We start from the raw sequence: 16,772 nt of genomic DNA, 5'->3' as shown, positions 1-16,772 counted from the left end.
ACCCAATATACATCCCCACTAAAGTGTTGTAGGGTATAAAAACACAATGTATTACAGACGGCATGACAGAATCATATACCACCATTTTTTATTTTGGCTATAAAAATATTCAAACTGAGGGATTTAAATAAATGATTAATGAATTAATAATTGATAAAAATTACAAATAGCATTGATTCATTAATCTGTCATTAAACCATTTACATTAAGTTGGAAATTGTTCTCAATCGTATTAAAAAAAGAGAACAATTTCAAAATTAACGGTTATAAATTTTCACATCACAATGTGTGGTGAGTGGTGAATTAATATTTGGCAAATTAAAATACAACTCTGCTTGTTGGAAAAACAAAAACACAAAAAACAGCTGAAAATCGCCGGATTATTGTTTACATTGTGAATGACAGCCATATGTTTTTACATTCTCTTTTGTGGTGCAGTGTGTGGATTTTTTAACCGTGTGTAGTAAACGAAATTTTTAAGATATTCAATTCAAAAACTTTAAGTTTAAACAAATATTTATTAAAGTAATTTTAAAATATCTAATAGATATAAATCTACTTAAAAATGTCGTCCGGTATAAAATGCCGAAATTGTGGTTCTACGGACATTGAAGAAGATAATGCACGTGGTGATCGAGGTAATTTATGCAAAAAAGAAGTGTTTATTTTTTATCCTTGTCAATAAAAATCCATATACAAATACTATAGTTTGCACCAACTGTGGTTCGGTACTCGAGGATTCGTTAATTGTATCTGAAATACAATTTGAAGAAGTAGGCCATGGTGCAGCTGCTATCGGTCAATTTGTTTCCGCTGAATCATCAGGTGGTGCCACCAATTATGGCTATGGCAAATTTCAAGTTGGTTCTGGTACTGAATCGCGTGAGGTTACTCTGAAAAAGGCCAAAAAAGAAATAACACATTTGTGCCAGCAATTGCAGTTGACCCAGCATTATATCGATACTGCATTGAATTTCTTTAAAATGGCCCTAATGCGTCATTTGACCCGTGGTCGTAAAAGTACACATATTTATGCTGCATGCGTTTATATTACATGCCGTACAGAGGGGACATCGCGTAAGTTAATTATAAAAACTATTTATATTTTTAATGCAATATTTTAATTTACATTTTGTATTGTTTCTTTAGATTTATTGATTGATATTAGTGATGTACAGCAAATTTGTTCATATGAGCTTGGAAGAACTTATTTGAAATTATCAAATGCTTTATGTATAAACATACCATCAGTGGGTAAGTGCTAAGTATTAAGTTAAATTCGAATCAAAATAAAATTATTTTTTGAAATGGTTAGATTTAGAATTTATACAGTGAGTATTTAGATTCAGCTTGGCCGGTAAATACCGGCCACCAAGAGAAAATTATCCGTTGTAATCAATTTTAGGTTTTTTCAATAAAATATTATAGTTTTAATTTTAAAGCCGATTAAACTAGCCCAATAATTGATTATTTTTCGGTCGAAATGCCCAAAAAAACTTAAACCATTCTTTGCAAGGATATGAATGTACATATACAGCTGTGGTCAGCTAATTGGAAACGCTCTCTTTATATTACAGCTTGACATGATTTGTATAATATTATGAAAATATTATGTTAGATTTTCAGTTCGAAACTCATGTATTTTATAAATTGATGTTGTTATAATAAAATGAAATGCATTTTGTTGTGGAACATTTCTTAATTCCTTTTCAATTTTGAATTTGGTGAAAATCGCCCAAAGATACATCAAAGAAATTGCGACAACTAATTGGAAACGACCATTTTTTATTAAACTTTTTTTTAAGTTAAATCTAATTTTGATAAAAAATTTAATTGTACTTTGGTAAATATTATTATTAATTTAATTTATAAGAAATTTTACATCATTATTTTTAGGACTAATAATGAAAATTGAACAAAAAAATATTCCTTCCCTGGGTAGATCCATTTTTGAACTTCATAAAGCTTGTAAATCGTAAAAAGATATAGGAGAACAGCCCTTTTGTTCAAAAACATATATTTTTGATCGTTTATAGCATTTTAAGAAATATGACACTGATACTAACGCTCTACGTCAAAAATTTTCCAGAAAAACATCAGCCCACCCCCAAACCGGATGATAATACGAATCTCTAAAGCTGGCCCAAAGGAATCATCCACGGGCATCCAGCGGTAAATTTGAGAAAAATTAGATATAACGTTATCTTAGCCAACTATTTCACGATGTTTGGTGGAATCGGGGCATATTGAAAGAGAATCGCGAAGGAAACCTTTAGCAGCTAAAGTTTAAAGAATTTGCCATATCTCATTCGAAAATCTGCCACACCTTTTACCATTTATTGTACCTTGTATATTGAGGTATAATACGATTAATCTCTGTTTCAAAGCTCCGAAGTAAATAATTCCACTGATTAACCGTCTAATTTTGATAAGATCAGGTCAATTCAACACGATATTTCATATACAAGAGATATTGCAAATTCTTTGAATTTTAGTTGGAAAAGGTTTCTTCCGCCCTTTCTCAAGATGCCCCGATTCCGTCAAAAATCGCGAAATAGTTGGCTTAGATAACGTTATATCTAATTTTTCTCAAATTTACCGCTGGATGCCCGTGGATGATTCCTTTGGGCCAGCTTTAGAGATTTGTCTTATTATCCGGTTTGGGATGGGCTGATATTTTTTCGGAAAATTTTTCACGTGGAGCGTTAGTATTAGTGTCATATTTCTTAAAATGCTATAATCGATTAAAAATATATTTTTTTGAACAATAGGGCTCTTCTCCTATATCCTTTTAAGATTTACAAGCTTTATGATGTTCAAAAATAGATCTACCCAAGGAAAGAGAATTTCTTTGGCCTATTTTCATTCTTAGCCTAAAAATAATGATGTAAAATTTCTTATAAATTAGAAACAATATATACCCAAATGCAATTACATTTTTTATCAAAATTAGATTTAACTTTAAAAAAATTTTAATAAAATATGGCCGTTTCCAATTAGTTGTCGCAATTTCTTTGATTTAGCTTTGGGCGATTTTCACCAAAATTGAAAATTGAAAAGTAAATAAGAAATGTTCCACAACAAAATGCATTCCATTTTATTATAACAACATCAATTTATAAAATACATGTGTTTCGAACAAAAAATCTAACGTAATATTTTCATAATTTTATACAAATCACGTCAAGCAGTAATATAACGAGAGCGTTTAAAATTAGCTGACCACAGCTGTATATAATTTAAAACTTTACAGGGACACTTCACGATTCCTGAAACATATATATATTTGAAATTTGGTCCTATCAGGTACCGTTCCTAAGTTTATCGATTACGACCAAACATAACTCTTTTCTAGATATATAGATATATAAATAGGTAGGTAGATAGATAGATAGATAGATAGATAGATAGATAAATAGATAGATAGATAGATAGATAGATAGATAGATAGATAGATAGATAGATAGATAGATAGATAGATAGATAGATAGATAGATAGATAGATAGATAGATAGATAGATAGATAGATAGATAGATAGATAGATAGATAGATAGATTTTTCACACCAATTTGTATAACATCGGCTGCCACGTCATTCAAAGCCAGGCACCTTTGTACTTTCAATTTGTTCTTAAATAGCACCATAATTGAAAAAAGTAGCGAAAATCATTAACCATAAAATTTTCTAACCATTTTTATATGAGAAACCTAAAATTATTACACCGTGCAACAGGCATTTTCACACATGAAAAAATCTATATGTACAAGAAACTGTGGACCATTAGTATTAACTCTGTGTACCCAGTTTTTAATAATCAGCTCTTATGGCCCCGTAAAATGGCCTTAAAGTTTAAAGGACAAACGATTTCAAAAGATGTATTTCTAAATTTATATGAAAAATTCAAAATAATGTTATTTATTTAAATCCATCAGGTTAAGATATGGAAGCTTAAGAAAATTTGTTACAAAAAAGTATTTTTAAATTTATTTTTTTTTGGTCTAAATGAGTTCAATAAATAATATAGATAGTATCTAAAGATTCCCAGCTTTCATATGATACTAATATTAGTGTCATACATATAAATATTTAAAATATCCGTTTGAAATTGTCCTTTAAACTTTGAAGTCCTTTATAAGGACATAAGAGCTAATTATAAAAATCGGATTATGCAGAATTGCTCTAAATGGACTCACGTGCATATCAATTTTTCTATGTCTGAAAGCTTTTTTCCCAAATTGTAAAAGGCTGTTATTTATAATGTAAAATAATGTAAAATATAAAACTATCTGAATTAGGTTTAATTTTTCAAATCCCTTGATTTGTTTAAAAGTTAGGTAAAAAATAGTAAAAAATCCATAAAAATGTTTTTTATATGGAAAATGTAATATCCAACAGCTGTATAAATCTTCAAAATAATACACCAATTGAGATTATAGATTCTCGATCGGTTATAACTTTCTTCCAAAATTGATTTATAATGAGAAAATAAGAAATAGCTTTTATTTATAGAATAATTTTTATTAAAAAAAAAAATTTTCAAATATGTACTAATTTTTGGCAAATATTAAAATGGTGAAATTTTAATGTTATGATATGGGATGGGATGTAATGGGATGATTGATCTACATTTGGCATAGATATGTATAATTCTAATTCCGAAAAATTCCATATACAATAAATTCATAAACTATATCAACTTTGAAAAATATGACATTTTTGCAAAAATTTAAAAATGAAATCACCATAAACTCTTACCATTCCGACTTTACAAAACTTTTAAATAAAACACAAATTTTAAAAATTTCTAAAATTTTTTCTCAATTATTTATTATTGAATAAAATAGGTTATTGTAATTAAATTCAATTCATTATCCAACTATATAATTATACTTAAACAAAAAAATAGGAAAAAAATCTTAAAAAAAAATCAGTACCAGAGGCATTGATCGATCGTCTCTCAGTATTTGTAGCATAAGAAAAACATCCTTTGTGAAACAATATATAAAATTCAGGGTAAACAAAACACACATACTTAACTAAGAAACTAAAACTACAAATAAACGCCTTAATTCTTACTTTAAAATCTAATGGATAAAAAATTAAAAAAAAAAAAAATATTGAGACAAAACAAATTGGCTTGTACTGAAATCCTACAAAAGGGCTAATAATCTTACTTCTTTTAGCATTATTATTAGTAAATAATGAAATAAAAAAGAAATACATTTAACTTCAACAGAAGTGAAATAAATGCAAAATTATTGTATAATTATATTTATGTAACGTTGAATTTTGTTGCAATTACGTTTTTTCGTAATCGTTATAATGCAATATAATAATGCTGTTAATAAGTTTGTTAGTATATATTTGAAATTCTTTAATGGAATAATGTTAATATTTTAGTTTTCACTTAGGCTTCATTATATTAGAGATTTATTAGATAAATTAAATTAGAAACTCTAGTTTAGAAAAACAATTTCCAATTAAATTCAACTATTTTAAATAATTACGTTATATCTCCCTAATATAACTTAGTCCAAGTGTGTATAATATATTGTTTTTGAGTAAATATGTTTTGTTTTACTAAATTGTCCAAAAGGTATTTTAATTAATTTTGTTAACTGGTCAAAAATGTTTAAACTACTTTAACGTTTTTATAATGTATGTATATTGTTTGTAGGTTTATTTTGTTCATAATGAAAAAGGTTTTTCTTTGTCTTGTTTTTTATTCTTTATAATATATAGATATATTTGTATGTTTGTATATTATAAGTATATGAGTTGTTGCTATTTTTGAAGGTATATAATTTTGCTTTTTCGTTTAGATTTTTGTTTTGTAAGATCCCAGTTGTTTTTTCTTTTAGTTTTTAATATTTAAAAATATTTTGAATTATGTGTCTTTAATACGTTTTAAACTAGAATAATTGATTGCCTTTGTATGTATGTAAGTATTTAATTCATTTATTGCAATAATGTATTACTTAATGACTTGTTTGTTTGTTTTTTTATGTTGCTGTTAAGATGAAAAAATTCAAGCATATGTATGTTTCCAAATATTGCTTTCAAGTATCATTAGTATTATTTTTCTATTAGTAAATTCAATATATAGTTTTGGAATTAAACAGACTTAAATGTTCCCACAATATAAATAGGTCGTTTTGTATCTTTTCTAACAAAAGTATGTCTTTTTTCTATGCATTTTCTTCGCTTCATTGCTAGGTTTATTATAAACTTTATCATTTCATCTTCTATTATATGATATTCCAAAAATAATGTAAAAAATGTAATATATTTTTGTTTTTATATTAATGTTTGGTTTTCAGATTAATTATTTTCTATATATATATATGTATATGTGTAACTTATATAATGTATATTATACTAATGAGAGAAAAAAACCATTATGTTGCAAATTTGTTTCCATTGTTTTTGTAGTATGTGTGTATGTGTGCATATATTTAACTTATTATTTAATTACTTGAAGCACCAACTGCTCCAACTCCATCTGAACTAGAACTTGCTGCTAATAAATCATCACAATTTACTGTTAAATCACTAGAATTACGATTACTTTTCGCTTGTCCCGAGCCTGAACCACTAGTACCTTCTAATTCACCTACTGGACTGGCGCACATCGATTGTGTGGGAGAATTCATTGATGTCATTGTTGTTGGACCATAAAATATTAGTTCTGGTATTTGACCACCCTGTACTCCTGTGCCATTGGTACTTTCCGATGAACATTGAAATTGAAATGTTACATTACCCATGCATACCTCTGACATACCCTCTTGTCCGAAAAATGACAGTTCAATGCCATCTAGTATAACCGAAGCTGTATAATAGCATTCGGGTTCAATTTGTATGGGATTTTCAAAGAAAACATGAAATGTATTACTGGAACCATCAGAAAAGAATTTTGTATCATTTTCAGCTAAAGTACGTCCCAATCGTTTCAATTCGATCTTAACATTATAGGTGGCAGCACCAGTTGATGAACCATATAAACCAAAACCAACAATGAAAATTCTATAAAGGAAAATAGATTTTTTTATTAATATTTCGGCAAACACTTTTTATATGAAAACATTTATATTCATCTATAGATTTATTGAAAATATAGTCTACAACTTTTAGAAAATTGTTTCCAACAAAATTAACAAGAACAATTTTAATTCTGTCTTAAACAGAATATTTTGTGGGATTTCTTTTTGAAATAAAACTTGTAAAAAATCTAAAACAAACAATTTAATGAGACAGGTGTAAATTTAAATGAGACGGTGTTGCTGATTTTACAATCCTTGGTAGTTTTTCTTTGAACTCCGAATCGTTCCAGTGGAAGAAACGATTGTAATGGGAACTACAAATTCTCTTTGAAATTTCTTTATGGCTTTATTGAAAAATTACTACATTTCTCGGAAGTAAAATTGTTCAAAAAACCTAAATCATATTAAACTTACCTTCGGTCAACTGAAAATTGTATACTATCACAGCGTCCACGATAACGCCACTGATTCGAACGATACGCACACGACTGAAAACGATGACAGACTTGTGTTTTTAAACCAGCTCGTGCTTTGGTTGGGAAATTTAATGTTGGTTTTGATTTAGCAGTAAAATGCAAAAACATATCAATTGTCTCTTGTGACGTTAGGATACCAGTCTGAGCTACACCATTGGCGAACTCATCCAATGACATGGTGGGTATGCGTATTAAATGCAAAGCTTGTCCCAAAACTTTACGCATATTTTGGGGAGTATTATCGATAGGCATTTTCTGACAACAATTTTGAGCCCAATTTAAAGCCGCCTCAAAGAGATGAATCTCTTTGCAATTTAATGTTTCACGCCATAGAATCGATTCGAATGTTTTTAAATCGATATCAACGAAATCTTCGGATTTAATGGCCATTTCGGCTTGAGCATCGATTACTTCCCAGCAACGTTGCATCAGTTCGGGCTCTTCGAAAAGACGTGATTGACTGAGAAGTAGACAGGCGTTTTTTGCAGTCAATTTTACTTCTAAATAATTCACACAGGCTCTTGCCAAATGGGGTACAATATATTTTTTGGCTGCATATAAAGTGGCTAATATATTATCAGGTTCCAATTGTATTTCATCACAATATAAGTATCTGTAAAGGTTACAAATGTAAATATTAAATACCAAATGAATATTAAATGTTCAGAATAAAACAAACCTTAATAGTGTTAAAAAGGCTGAAGGTTCTACATCTGGCACTTTAATTTCCTGTTTGTTTTCAGCCAAACCACCATAAAACATGGCATAGAATACCGAGCTGCCAGTAGCTAATATATACTTATGAGCTGGTATGGTTTGAACAGTATCTATTATAGAAAATAAAGAAAAATTAAATATGTATAAACATATGAATACAGTTTGTGTATAGATATAACACTTTGTAAATTGCAAAACTCACCAAAATCATCACCCACTACAAATGTAACATCGGACATTAATTCATTATTAAACATGGCCGCATTACGTTCTAATACCGTTGCCTTTGTAGCCTGCCAATTAGGATCTGCTGTATCATTTGCATTCGATGCTCCTACACTTGCATATGACATGTTACCAGCATTAGCACCGTTTGGACACACATATGAACCGCTACCATTTGATGTTGCCACAGCAGCTGCCGTTGAACTAGATGGCAAGCAAAATGATGTTGGACTTATAGCTCCTGGTGAGGCTAACGGTGACGATGGCGCACTAATTGGCTGTGTTATTTGTAAATTATTTTCTCCTGCTGAAGCAGACGCAGCAGCTGCACTACTGCTACTAACACTTCTTTCATTTCCGCCAGCTGTAGCCACACTGGCCGTTGCTGCTGCTGTAGCTGTTGCCGAAGCTCCACCGCCACCACGTGTTGATTGTTGCTGCTGTTGTTGTTGTTGATGGCCTGAATTATTGTGTGGTGGGGAGAGTAGCATACCATTGCCATTATTCAAAGTTTCCACTATTTACAAATAACAAAAAAAAAAAAGCAAACGGGGAAAAGCAAGGGAAATGGCATTAGTTTAATAGCATATTATATTTCTTTTTTTATTATTTATAATATAAACATTGTTTATATTAAAGTTTATATTATAAAAATACACATTTACTATTTATATGCAAACTCACATACACATAAATATATACATATATGCATATAGGGAAGGAAGGCTTGGAACGGTCGTTTATGTACGTAGATATGTATGTTAGTTAACATGACCTTCAATTATAATTCATTTATTTACTATGTCGTCTGGTAGTAAGAGCACATACAGTATTCCTATGTAGTGAGTTATTGTTGTATTGTTTATAAACGTATAGTTTTTGATGAATGAATGTTATTATTATTAATTTAAAATAAGAGTAATAGGACAGCAGTCTCATTAAAATTATTCTAAATGCTAAAGGTTATAACCTTAGATTATATACACACATATTTATATGCATGTATGCCTTATTCTATATACATTTTGACATGTGAATAATTTACAAGTCGATTTCCTGGCAAAAACAAAAGTTCAGCGAATTAAAAAAAAGTTAATCAGTTAGTGCAGTCAGAAATTTCTGGCTCAATGGTTCCAGTGCGAAATGAGTGTAGATTCTGTCAATTCAATTGTAAATGGTTTTGAATTTTGTTTGCAAATACTTTTATAAATACTTAGAGATTATTTTAGCAGCCTTAAAAATTTTAGAACTTAACTTCGATTTTTTTAAATCTAGATATGGTTTTATTAAATTCAGCTTGTAAAAAAGTAAAAATTTAATAAATTATATAATTTTGTTTTCAAGAAAATACCAAAGTGCGAAAGTTTTATTTGAAATGGCCAATCATGTCGCATTTTACACCAACTATGAGCATATTAAAGCTATCATAAGAAGCCAACGGCTTATTATGAACTGATTCTCATGAAATTATATTTGGGAATTCAAAATTTTAGATCCTTTGGTCACAAACGACATGCTTATCAAATTTCAACACATAATTTTCAAATTTCATTCTGCAATTTTAAAGGACATGTGTTCATCAATTCAAAATGTAAATCCCAATCCCATTGTTAACATCAGATTAGGATAATATTTTCCTTTTTCACTTTTTAATTATATTTCAAACAACTTTTTCTTGCAACATAGCAACATAACATAGCTGATACATTAACAATTGTATTTCTAACAAGTAATTGTAGATGTCACATCAAATATAAATGAATCAATAAATTTAATAAATTTTTTAGTAGAAAAGCACTTAATTTCGCACGATTTTAAACATCGATGACAATTTCAACATTAATACACTTTACAGTAATTTCTGTAATTTCATTTATTTTTTTAATTTTCATATTTTTATTTTGACACGTTTTAAATAAGAACCCATTAAATATTTAAGATTAAATCAAAATATTTTCCTGGAATATCACCATAACTATAAATTTTGCTTTGATTGTAATTTTCTCTGTCAGCAAAGTTGATAATTCGTAACGATTTTTCATTTATTTCGAGCACAATTTTCATTTTTAACTAGAACATTTTTGGTGTTTTGGTTTTGCAATATTTAAGTTTTCTACACTAAATATTTACAGAGCAATCATATAATAATATTTATATTTTTATAATATATCATACCTATTGCATCAAAAATATCTATAAAACGATACAAAACCATGAAAATTATGTTAAATTATTAATATTAAATGAAAACAAAAAAAAAACTAATGCACGTACAAGTTCAGATTGATTTCGGTTGTTTTCAATTTAAAATTTATTTTTGGTTTGCTTTTCTAATGAATAATGACGATACTGAGGCTGCAACTGTTTATAACGCGTGCCATCACTTCAACCAACAACACCTCAATAATATTGAATTTATACAGAAAAGAACACAAACACAGCAACAACAACAAAAATAATAATGATAATCATATATGAACAAAAAAACTGCACGTCGTATTTTGTATGTTAAAGTTGAATCGTCTCCCCTCTTTTTTATATACATATTTTTTTTTATTTTTCTGTTGTTCGAATATGATGAAGAATTAGTAAAAGAACAGAAAATAATAAAAAACTGAAATTATTTCATTTCGTGAGTGTGTTACGAAAAAAACAACAACAACAAAAATAATGCAGTTTTAAAAATAAAAATTGTATCTTTTATAAATTCAAAATTTTGAACTGTAACCATGTCACAACAACTGTAAAATACCATTTAATATTTCCCTCTCCCCCTGTTCAGCAACCCCCTCACTCTATGCAATCGACCAAAATATAACAAATATAAAATAAAATAACACATTGCAAAGTTTAACAAAAATAACAAACATCGGTGTTGTTGTGTATTTTGTGCTTATTTACCACCACCTCCCTAAAAAAACTTTATTTTTTGTGCAGAACTTACAGGAGTGTTTTGTTAATAACAAGATATGTATATTTTACTCTATTTCAAATATATTCTTTTGTATCATTCTATAAATAGTAATTTATCGAACATTTTCTTTAATAAGAAAATTTATTAAATATACTTTATATAAAAAATTGTCGCAATTTTTTTGTCAATTAGACAAAATACCGTAAATTTTGTTTTTAAAAATTTTAATTTTGAACTTAGGAAAGAACTCGGCTTTAAATTTAGGGATTATTTTCGAAATTGTTAAGAATTTAATTAGCAGCTTTAAATAAATTTGTTATATTACTTCGAATTTTCGAACATAAATATGTTAATCAATGTTATGCAAAATAGTATATACCTACAATGACTCCCCAAATTTTAATTAATTTTTAAAAATAATAATTAACAAAATAAACGTATTTCAGTGTATTTTAGTTTAAAGTCGAACTTTATTAAGTTCCAATTAAATCAAAAAGCGGTCTTATCCCTGACTTAGGTATAATAATAAAAGTCTTTGCAAGATCTGGTTCATGTTCCATATAGAAAACACACAGCTAAAACAGAAACAAAAACAACAATAATAATATTAATATGTCTAGATTTGTGGCAATGCATTTGTCATCTCTTTCCCTGTCTTACTTAATTTTATATGAAAATACAGACAACACAAAAAAGTATTATTTTATTTCTTCTGCTTTTATTCACATGTTTGACTTTAAGTTGACTACCGTTGTCGTCGTCATCGTAGTCTGATTGTTTTTGTTCAGAAAATAAAAAGAAAAATATGAAAAGCATGTGACCAAAATAAACTTTAAATGTGGCATCTTCCCATTCATATCTTCCTTAGTTGTAAGAGTGTTGTCTTCCTATGTTCATCATCGCCGTTGTACAAGTACAAAGCATATGTGTATTTGTTTTGTCTTTTGGCTTTGTATGCCCGTCAGTCTGTCTATCTATATGCCTATCTCGTGTGTTTTTTAAGAATCTTTTTACGTACTACGTAAATATACATGTTGTTTTGTCAATTGAGGCAGTCTAGCAGGCAGTTGTTAGTCAACCAGCGCTCCACCAGACAATCAACCATTCAAACATAATCTTACCCCTAAAATAAAACAGAAACAAAAAAGTTTTTATCGTCTTAAAGCCATATACATACATACATATTACATATTAAAAACACAAAATTTGCACACACCAAATTGTTAAAAGTTAAGTAAGTAAAAAAGTAGCAAGCTGCAGCTGCCTTCCTGGCAGCCTTATTTGTTATTAGGAGTGCAGAAGCAAGTATAGGGGGGAAAATCAATAAAATTATAAATAAAGCAAACATAAACGTAGAAATAAACAGCACCACTTTTTGTAAGTGTTTCCGAAACAAAAACATTAAAGAAAGAAATGCAGTAGGTATCTTTGGGAAGGTTCGTTTACCCCTTTCCTAACTATGTTACAAATATGTATGCATGCATTTGTATGTAAGTAGGTATGCAATGTATGACGTAGCTTTGTTAATTTGTTGGATTTTGCAGCCAACCAGTCAGGCAGCCACTTTACTTATTACACTTTGTTAAGTGTTTTGTTTGACGTCGTCGTCTGCAAATTCTCAAGTGATAATTTTGTTTTTTCACTTCTAATTTTTTAACATTTTTAACGGTTTTTCCAATTCCCTGTTTCACACTCCAAATTTTATGAGTGCTGCCTCCAAAACTTACCATTTATCCAGGCATTCATTTGTGACATGGCCTCTTGATTTCTTTTTCCCATAATCATAGGCCATTGAGCCATTTTTTCACTTGTGTTTTTTTCTTTTATTTTAATGCTTTTCGTTTATATATTTTAATGTTTTTGTTAAATTATTATTTTCTTTATTATTTACAATATTTTCTAGGCATTTTTTGAAATAATAACTCAGTTTTTTTACTGGTCTTTCAACAATTTAAGAAAATTTTCTGTGTTTTGTGTTCTATTGACTAATTTTTTCATTTCATCTTCTTCTTCTTCTTCTTGGCGTTTCGTTTTCATGTTTTTTGTCTGTATTTGTTCGTTTTATTAATTTCTTTATTTCGTTTTGCTATTCTACGTTGCATTTTGAATTGAATGTTTTTCCGTAGTTTGTTTACATCATTTTCTTTAAATACAGACCTGCCAGATGTTTTAAGATGATATATGAAAAAAAATTAAATATTTTTTTATCAAAGTATTGTTAAAATAAACTTTTCAAATACCAGTTTTAAAATGTTTTCATAGTTTTTATTTATAAAAATTTTTAAAAATTGCTATGTTTATAAAAAAAAATTTTAAAATTACAACTTTTAATTTTCATAATTCTAATAATAATTCGGCAGCTCTATATATTTTCCTATGATATGGCATTACCCTTTGCTGCGAATAAATGTTTAAAACAAACGTCAAAATTATTATGGTTCAAGAATTGGATAAATATTTGTATAAAATAAATTTACCAACACCACCATTCAAAATATTTAGTTGCCCTAAACTATCGATAGATGGAGGCAGTTATGATAAAAAACGTTACAATTAAATGTGGTGTTTAAATTAAAAAACTAATTTAAAGATTATTGGTTATATTTAAAACTACCTTTTAAATAAAGTTAATTGTTAACGTATTCTGTGAATGTATTTTGTGTATGAAAATTAAATTCGTAAAACCCTACTCTGAAATGAAATAAAACGATATAGTCCAATTTGAAACATCCATAAAATAATAAAATACCATAAACATATTAATATAAAAATTTTCAAATTAACAATAAATATAATTAAATTTTTCCATTAAACCTTAAACTTATGCATTATTACTGGTCAACACCCATTTTTGACAACATTTCCTTCCCTAATAATAAAAATAGAATGCAATCAACAACCTTTTAATTTAAATTTTAAAACTATTTATTTTAAATTCATCAATATATGTGTTGTAGGAACAAAACTACACAATAGAATGTCTGATTCGCAAAAATCTATTCCATACAAGTCTCGTAATTGTCTGTCATCGGCGTTGCAATAATCTACCATGTTATTATGCAAATCTCAAAAACAATTTTTTTTTATATTTAAGTATTATTGTTAATGTACTTAAGTTTTGTGTTTTTATTTTATTTTCTTTTATACTATTTTTTAAATTTTATTTCGCCTGTTCGCCATAGTCATCTTAAATTTTTATTAACAATTCATCATAGTATTTTATAAAAGTTTTATAAACTTTTAAATAAAATTCCAACTTTCGTGCATACAAATTTGAAATGAATACGCGTTATGCATACATTATCTGCTATCTATCTATCGCTGCGTGTTAAATGGTACTCGAATATGAGTATTTTATCGTATTGTTTTTTTATTTTTATATTTTGCGTAATTTTCTTTAAATTAAACTGATTAATACCGATTTAGTTAAATGTTTTGTTGTATTCGTTTTTAAATTAATAATGAATTTTGTTTTAGGTATTGTGTACTTTTAAGAATATCATTTGTCAGTTGCCTATTCTGTGTCAACGACCATTTAGTCGAGTGTTTGTTGTATATAGACCATTTGAACTTGAAATCGGTTTAATTAAATTTTTGGCGAGTAATCAGGAAACATAATTTATTTATGGTTTATTTTTCTTATATAGGTCGATTATAGAAACCATTCACGTCTTGTGTGTAAATTGTTGAACTATTAATCTGTTTTTAAAATCATTTCTAAATGTATTATATTATATAGGAAGTATTTATTGTATATCAGATATAATAATGAATTTGGAATAATAAATTTTGAATAGTAGGTAGGTAGTTTTCCAACAAGGTTTTTATACTAAAAACAATTCATTAAAATATTGTTTCCATAATATTGTAGTTATCACATCTGTGTATCTATTAATTCTCGATTATAATTTTTATTTTTTCGAATATGAAGTTCCTTTCGCTCTTTATTACCATGGTTTAATAAACCTTTAATAGGGGCTAGGGCCTATGGACTGAGATTTGCAGAATTTTGAAAGAGTGATTAATTTCTTAGAACAAATTATGTTTGTAGAATTTTATCTTAATACAACATTTTTTAACCATTTGTTGACATTAAACAGATTTTCTATAATAGGGGTAGGGTCAATTATGGACTGAAATTTTGGTTCTTATACAACTTATAAATACCGCCTGTTTTTTTTAATCAATATAGATATCTTCTTAATGTAAGTTTTTATCACGTTAACAACATATTAAGTGCTTAACATTTGTAAAATCGTGAACTGATATGGCCCATTTTCGATACCAAGTAAACCTTATTAATAGAGAATAATTTGGATTTTCATATAAAAATGATTGAAAATTAGAAATTATATTCGAAATCTCCAAATTTTGTTAGTTTGTTAATATGGTTGAAAATTTGTAACTTAATTTTGAGCCAACTTTCTTCCGTAGTACAAAATGGGTGAATTTTGGCAAATAATTAGATATTTGATGACAATGCATTATTATATTCGAACATTTTTAAAACCTCTGAAATAACCTGTAGATCATGACGTAAATTCGATCTTATTTTCAAAAAAAAAAAAAAAAAATAACTTCAAGATTTAAGCTCTGTTATATTATATTCCTAGAGCTTGGAACTATCGATCTTCCCGTTGTTATAGCGTTTCAAATAAGGCCAAAAACGATCTTATTTCGAACTTCATGACACTATATCGTGTCCTAGAGACCATGGTCTCTATATTTTTAAAAATTTGTTGGCCTGTGTAATTTTTAAATTTACGTGAATTTTAAAATATTTTTAGTTTGGAAATTGTTTAAAACTTGATAAATAAATTTTAATAAACCTACTTTGAGTAAAAATATTGTTACAATAACAAAATACATATATGTAAAACTTTTACTCAATGTATTCGCACGTTATCTAGAAACAACACATTATTCCCTATAAACCGAAAGTAAACTCAGTATTGCAATCGCCATATAATTGGACTTATTTTTGACTCATTCCGAAACATACTGTTGTACATATGTAAATCATCTTAATTTCTAATTGGCTAAAGCTTAATATCAATTATCTGAGCAAATTCCGATTACTGGCTACAAATTTGTCATTTCAAATATATAATACATATTTTATAAGAATATTAAAATTGACATTAACAAAAACTGATGTATCATCAAAATGTGAAGTCATATATTTATGGCCATAAAAACTCACATTTTTATAAGTTTTATCAGAACAATAATGTTGACTTCATAGAACTGAAAACGAATACTCAACAAAAAAAAAAAACTAAACCAATTTCAAGTACCAATTTTTATTTTAACCTTCACCTAAATTTTTCTAGAAAAAAAAAAGAAAAACCTCTGTATTTAAATTAAAAATAATGCTAATTAAATCATTATTTATT

General features: G+C 27.8%; 2 protein-coding genes across 5 annotated transcripts in view; one reads left to right on the top strand and one right to left on the bottom strand.

Moving 5' to 3' along the window:
• The first annotated feature begins 415 nt into the window (after positions 1-415).
• LOC119608615 (transcription factor IIIB 90 kDa subunit) overlaps positions 416-16,772 on the top strand; it is a 61,155-nt gene continuing 44,798 nt past the window's right edge. Inside the window, exons 1-3 of the mRNA XM_037963096.1 lie at positions 416-638; positions 709-1,077; positions 1,150-1,254. Of these exons, the coding sequence (XP_037819024.1) occupies positions 566-638; positions 709-1,077; positions 1,150-1,254 (547 nt within the window). The 5' untranslated portion in view covers positions 416-565. The remainder of the gene's footprint in view (positions 639-708; positions 1,078-1,149; positions 1,255-16,772) is intronic.
• Positions 4,803-16,772, bottom strand: part of LOC119608614 (BTB/POZ domain-containing protein 3) — a 28,304-nt gene continuing 16,334 nt past the window's right edge. The window contains exons 1-6 of one of the 4 annotated variants that reach the window (XM_037963095.1): positions 10,737-10,947; positions 10,638-10,655; positions 8,440-8,979; positions 8,200-8,347; positions 7,459-8,133; positions 6,238-7,027 (exon numbers count right to left, since the gene is read on the bottom strand). In XM_037963095.1, the coding sequence (XP_037819023.1) occupies positions 6,469-7,027; positions 7,459-8,133; positions 8,200-8,347; positions 8,440-8,953 (1,896 nt within the window). In that variant the 5' untranslated portion in view covers positions 8,954-8,979; positions 10,638-10,655; positions 10,737-10,947 and the 3' untranslated portion in view covers positions 6,238-6,468. Of the gene's footprint in view, positions 7,028-7,458; positions 8,134-8,199; positions 8,348-8,439; positions 8,980-10,637; positions 10,965-13,103; positions 13,396-16,772 lie in introns of those variants that run through there. The other 3 variants (XM_037963093.1, XM_037963094.1, XM_037963092.1) reach the window with 3 other exon arrangements.

Source organism: Lucilia sericata, unplaced genomic scaffold (genome assembly GCF_015586225.1).
Source record: "Lucilia sericata isolate MDLA Ls3-8-SP2 unplaced genomic scaffold, ASM1558622v1 Contig000856F_arrow, whole genome shotgun sequence".
Classification (NCBI taxonomy): Eukaryota; Metazoa; Arthropoda; class Insecta; order Diptera; family Calliphoridae; genus Lucilia; species Lucilia sericata.
Note: the sequence above shows the minus strand (reverse complement) of the source record. Positions and strands in the feature narration are given on the sequence as shown.